The sequence below is a fragment of the Schistocerca nitens genome, chromosome 10, assembly GCF_023898315.1.
Source record: "Schistocerca nitens isolate TAMUIC-IGC-003100 chromosome 10, iqSchNite1.1, whole genome shotgun sequence".
NCBI classification, from domain to species: domain Eukaryota; kingdom Metazoa; phylum Arthropoda; class Insecta; order Orthoptera; family Acrididae; genus Schistocerca; species Schistocerca nitens.
In genome coordinates, this window is record NC_064623.1 from 222678538 (window position 1) to 222684537 (window position 6000).

Consider the following 6000-nt stretch of genomic DNA (forward strand, 5'->3'; position numbering starts at 1 on the left):
TTGTTCCTGTATAGAATGGAATACTGGTTATGAGGCTGTGAGAGGCTGCCCCCCCCCCCCCCCCCTCCCCGCCCTACCGCTCCAATCAATGAGTTCTTGTTCCAAAACATGAATACATAGTTCACAGATAAAAAATTCTGCTGGAATGAACAGATTGTCGTAGGGACACAGTTGTATTTTGAATATTCAGGAATTTAATAAACTAACTGGAAGCAGTCTTGTACACATCAGAAACCTGTACTTTGAGAATCTGCAACACATAGGTGCATTTTTAACTCCAGGCAATACACGTTATACTTAATCTTCATTATTTTAGTATATGTTAACTTACAATTTCATAATCTCCAGTTCTTTCACATATTTCATGACTTCCATTCAAGAGTCCACTAAAATGTTCCCGTATTATTCATTTGCATCATTGTCCTCAATATTTGTGGCATGTACGTAAATAATGAATCAAGTACCAAAGAATGATTATTTGAGTTATTGGTGAAATTCTGCTGTAAACGCCAAGGCCAATTACGCATATTTGATACAAGCACCAGAACAGCAGGGAAAGTATTTTATAGCTGTTGTAAGATGACACTCGTGCCTAACACCGACGTTGATGTTCAAATAATGAGTCGTGCACCAATTCTCTGTTCTCTGTGAGAGTCTTGATGTTCAAATAATGAGTCATGAACCAATTCTCTGTTCTCTGTGAGAGTCTTGGCATGCACTTGTGTGAACTGCTTACAATTGAAGTAGCTCTGTGGTTCATTTGCAACAATAGGGCATTGCTGAAGTAATTATTACAAATACATAATATACAACATTGTAAAATGGAAAGGAAAACTGAACCAAAATGGAGAGATATAGGTAGTGCTGAAAATGAAGGAAAGACATTACTCAATGAAGGAAAGGAAATTCTTGAAAAGCCAATATTGTGCTTTCAGTGAAGTAGGCTCCCGAGTACCAGTAGGGCTTGACTGTGCATGGGATGTGCTTGGTTGTGTGTATGAATGGTGTATGTTTCAATTTTTCTGATGAAGTCTGTGGTTGAAAGCTTTGTGTAAGTGTTTTCAATTGTGCCTGTGTGCATCTTAATGTGTCATCTTTACAGTAAGTAGCAATCTATCTTTTCGTACATTGTTGACAGTCTTTAAAGACAAATTCTCTAAACTAAAATTTCATCATTTGTTCAAGTTACACATATTCTACATGCATTCTTCTTAGAGCCAAACTGAGGTGTGATCCCAGTAGTAAAGACAATAAACTCCAGCTAGAATCCCATCACCAAAAAGCAAAGAGAGCTATGGATTCTGTGAAATCTGATGCAATTAGGAGTCAGGGGCCTAACTCAGAAGCGTGTAGAGCTGCAACAGATTTACAAAAAGCAATTTCACTTCCTTCATTAAGGCACAGTGAAAAGTTTTATTTACTGCAGCTCTCAGATCACAACTTTCACATTCATGTTGGTGATAATCAAACCTGTCACATTTCTCTGGCATGAGGTCATATGTGGCAGGTGTGAAAATGAAATTGCAGCCTACATGCACAAAGCCTTTAAAACATGACTTTCTTGTAAAAAGAAATTGATGATACGGACTGACAACTTCTGTGGACAGAAAAAAAGATGTTTCTTTGGGTTTACCTAACAGCGAAGTGTTATTTTATGGAAACAGAACACATGCTTTGGTGAAAGGACACACTTTTATATCTTCCAGTCACAGTATTGCTCACATTGAGAAATGAAAGAGGCTAACTGTGTGTGAAGTTCCAAAAGATTTAGTTTATATCACTGCAGTACAACACCATTCATAGTGACTGTTAAGCAAGAAACAGATTTTTATGACGTCAGCTGCTGAAAAACATATGAATTTCACCACTGCGCATATTTCAAAATCATAGTGGATCAGACTGGCTGCTGAATGGATAGGGGGTACTGCAGGTTCAATCAGCTCTTAATGCAATTGAAGAGTTAGGGGCACATGAACTCTTTCGATCTCCAATAGGTGCAGCTGGAAACACGACACTGTGAATCTAGGTTGTCTGAAGATAAGAGAAGGAACTTAGCTAAAATGACTCCATACGTGACAGAGAGAATAGGTGGTTTTACAAGAACCTTGTGAAATGAGATAAAATGAGCACCGTGGTAGTTTTACCATTTTTTATGTTAAACCATTGCATACAGAACGTTTCATTTTTTTCACATTTTGTACCATTTTGTTCTTAAATGTACTAATGTATAATAAAAACACATATACAACAAGAAACCTATATCATTTTTGTGTAGCAAACCTCAACTTTTATACTGCTTTTGTATAAGTGCTATACACATTTTGTGGAATACCTCTCAATCAGTTTTTTGGAATTTGTCCCTTTTTTATTTGTATGCTACACTGATTGTCCAATCAGACTCATTTATTCATTACTGTACCACAAATTATTCACTCATCATCCTCTGCAGCTTTCTACACATTACTCCACAACAATACTTTTTGATAATAGCGTTTGGAACCCTACCAATATATATCTTTTTAATAATATTATGTATGATAACAACTTGGCATCATTACAGTTAAGTAAATTGCAGTTCAGGTCACATGCATACATGTATGAAATCACGGTGTCTGTTCTTCCAGACATGTCTGAAAGAACAGACACTGTGTGGAATCTGCAGCTGTGAAACATATTATGTAAATTGAAGGAGGGGAGAGGGCGGAAAAGAATGTAATTGATTTGCCTCGATGGACAATGGATCCACCACATTCAGTGTGGATGCACATTTAAGTCTGATCTCCTACGGAAATCTCAAAGTAGCGAATCGTGGAGTACACGGACAGGGACTACGAATAGCTGATGCTAGGCGGGAATGTGAGTCGGCTGACAGGCTGGTTACAGGAATTGAGGATAGGTCACCAGGAGAGTTCCCACCTGTCCAGTTCAGAAAAGCTGGTGGTAGTGGGATGAATTCAGGCTGCGAAGCAGTCATTCAAGACAAGGACACCACGTTGTGCAGTATGCTCGGCAACTGGGCGGATCAAATGTCTCTCAGCCACAGTTTGGCGGTGGAAATTCATGCAGACAGATAGCTTGTTTGTGGTCATGTTCATATAGAATACTGCACAGTAGCTGCATAGACCACATGGTTGCTTTTGCAAGGTGGTCCTGTGTCTTATGGGATAGGAAATGCATGTGACTTGACTAAACTAGGTGTTAGTGTAAGTATATAGGGTTACAGGTCTTGCATTTAGGTCCAGGTTTAAGATATGAGCCATAGGACAAGGGGTTGGGAGTATGAGGGGAATCGGGATGGACAAGGATATTGCATAGGTTGGGTGGCTGATTTGGGTGGAGGGGTGGGGGTGGGGGGGGGGGGCACTCCTTTGTAGGGCACAGCATGTGACTGGGGAGAGACACACAGGAAATCTGCTTCTGGACAGGGCACGGAGGGTAATTTTGGTCTGCTGCGGCCTCAGTGAGCCCCTCAGCATATTTGGAGACTGACTGCCCATCACTGGAGATGCTGCGACCGTGGGTAGCTACGCTGTATGGGTATACTGACATGAACAGTGATAAATGTAAACTACAAATGCTTATGACAAGGTTCTATGTTTTCCTTTCCATAAGACACTGGTAATCCCTCTATATTGTACTCATTTATTGTTAGTTCAGCTTCAGATTACGGAACTGCACCTAACACACAGAGATAGATAGATAGATAGAGAGAGAGAGAGAGAGAGAGAGAGAGAGAGAGAGAGAGAGAGAGAGAGAGAGAGAGAGTTCTGTTTTTCAACATTCAACATTTGAGAACATTTTAAGTAACATTTTCATATGAAAACAACTATTTTAGTATTTTCACTTTTATAGTTTTTTTAAATGAACTATAAAAATTACTAATTTTTATTTTTACAAATCATACTCCAACTAAGGTCCCCACCATGATGTATCCCTCCACTTACAATTAAAAGTGTCTTGAAATATTAATCAAATATGAAAACTGACAACTGATGTTACAAGTCATAGCCTAGCATTACAATTTGTTCAGAAAAATGTTAAAAAACAGTATTTTTCACAAAAGATGTCATTTATATACTGAATGTCAAAACAGTTTTCCGAGTATGACATTTTTATGTATTATTTGCAGTCATCTATGACTGCTAAAATAGTTAAAATATTTTTTAGTTTTAATTTTCTGACACGTTCACAATTATCTGTTGAACTTCTTAAATGAACATTTTCAGAGAGTCGAAACTAGTTAACTGTAAAGATAATTCTGATTTTGTTGAAAATAAAAAAAGGCTTTAACTGAAATCATTTTTTGTGTATACCATAGGCTGTCAGGAACTTTTTATATAGGTGAACTTTATTCAGTTACAGACCACACTTTCAATATAAAACACAAATGAACTAATACAAAACCAATTTTATAAGGAAGCTTTCTATTCATTAACAATACACAGTTTTGATTCCATAAATTAATTAATGCATTTTTCATATAATCATATAACATGCGATTTGTGTAATTATAATGTGAATTTAGAAGCTAATTTTTATCAACAACATAAATTGACTTTATATAATTAACAGTTTGACTACAATAAGGGCTTCACAATTGATGAATGCATGTTGTTGTTCACCCAGTCTTTGTTGTCTTGTCTTATGGTTGCTGAAAGGTAAATGAAGCTCTTACAAGAAGTGTTCAACCTTTTGTTCCAGGGACTCTGAAGGACCTGAGTGAAGGGGAAGTCAGTGAGGGCCTGGTTCCTGCAGTCCTCCCATACAGTATACCTGATGACACGGACAGCACAAGTGTGAGCGACACGTCGTGACAGAGGCAGCTTCTGTTTCCCTTCACATTCTCAGTGATTTACTCCAATGTCATTGCCTGTACCATAGCACCTGTTGTTCCTAATTCAGTACTGAAAATGGCAACAGCTGAAAATATATACAATACAATGGTACAGAGCTTACTGTTTTGGTACAGTTGAGGAAAACTAGAGGTTTTTATTTTATTTTATTATTTTTTTCTTACATAATGTAATGATGACCAAACTGAGAAATGGAGACAGCACATTATTTTCAAGAGTGTCTGTTAGTAAAATGACATATGAAACTGAATATGCTACATAAGTTGAATAAATAGTTGTCATGGTGAAAGAAATTGTAACCTAATTGAGTCCCCTTTGGTGCAACAGTGACTGTGGTAATACAATACATCAAAATAATGTTGACATATCAGGGTTTTAACGTAGTTCAGATAACATATGTGAGAACACAATAACAGTCAGAGATAAGGACCCAGCAACTGAAAGAATAAACATCAGTAATTACTGCTAGTTAAGGAGATCACTACCAAATGAAAGAAGGAAAATGAATGAGTAATGACTCAAACTCTTTACATACTACTATCAGTTTTGTTTGATATGACATCTGCTTAGGAAATCTGATTGCAATCAATTAATAATAAAGACTGAAACATCCTGTTGTTCAGGAACTGATGTGGATACCTTTCAGTTGCAACTGACCTATCATTTACAATCTGTAATATTTAGTGTTGCCAAATTTTTTTAAATCTGTTTTTGTGTTAAGCAATATGCACATTAAATCAATGTGCAATAAAACATGAATATCATATTTCCTGTATTGCCCACTTTCACAAAATATTCTACAGTGCACACTTTTAATACACATTCGAACATTTGTGTTCTCCTTAAATGTTTGTTTCATCAACACCTTTCTATTCCCTTCAACAAATTTGTGAAATAAGAACTTACACCTAACCCGTAGTTAAGTAATCAAATTTTTGTGGTTTCATTTTATTTTTGAACTGTTTACTAAGATTATGGTGAACTGATAGTTTGGCCTTAGAATTTAATTTAACTTAGTATGATAAGAATACTAAAATCTTAGAAAATATAAGAAGGAACTTTCATAAAAACCAATGGTGAAATATAAACATTCCTTTTATTATTAATTGTAACAAATAATTTATTGTAGTGGATTTTTTTGTCCCAA

At 36.4% G+C, this 6000-nt stretch overlaps 1 protein-coding gene across 1 annotated transcript in view; it reads left to right on the top strand.

The window, feature by feature from the left end:
- The window catches only part of LOC126210023 (serine/arginine repetitive matrix protein 1-like), a 264901-nt gene extending 259177 nt beyond the window's left edge, over positions 1–5724 (top strand). The window contains exon 18 of the mRNA XM_049939127.1: positions 4702–5724. Within this exon, the coding sequence (XP_049795084.1) occupies positions 4702–4814 (113 nt within the window). The 3' untranslated portion in view covers positions 4815–5724. The remainder of the gene's footprint in view (positions 1–4701) is intronic.
- Positions 5725–6000: the final 276 nt, after the last annotated feature.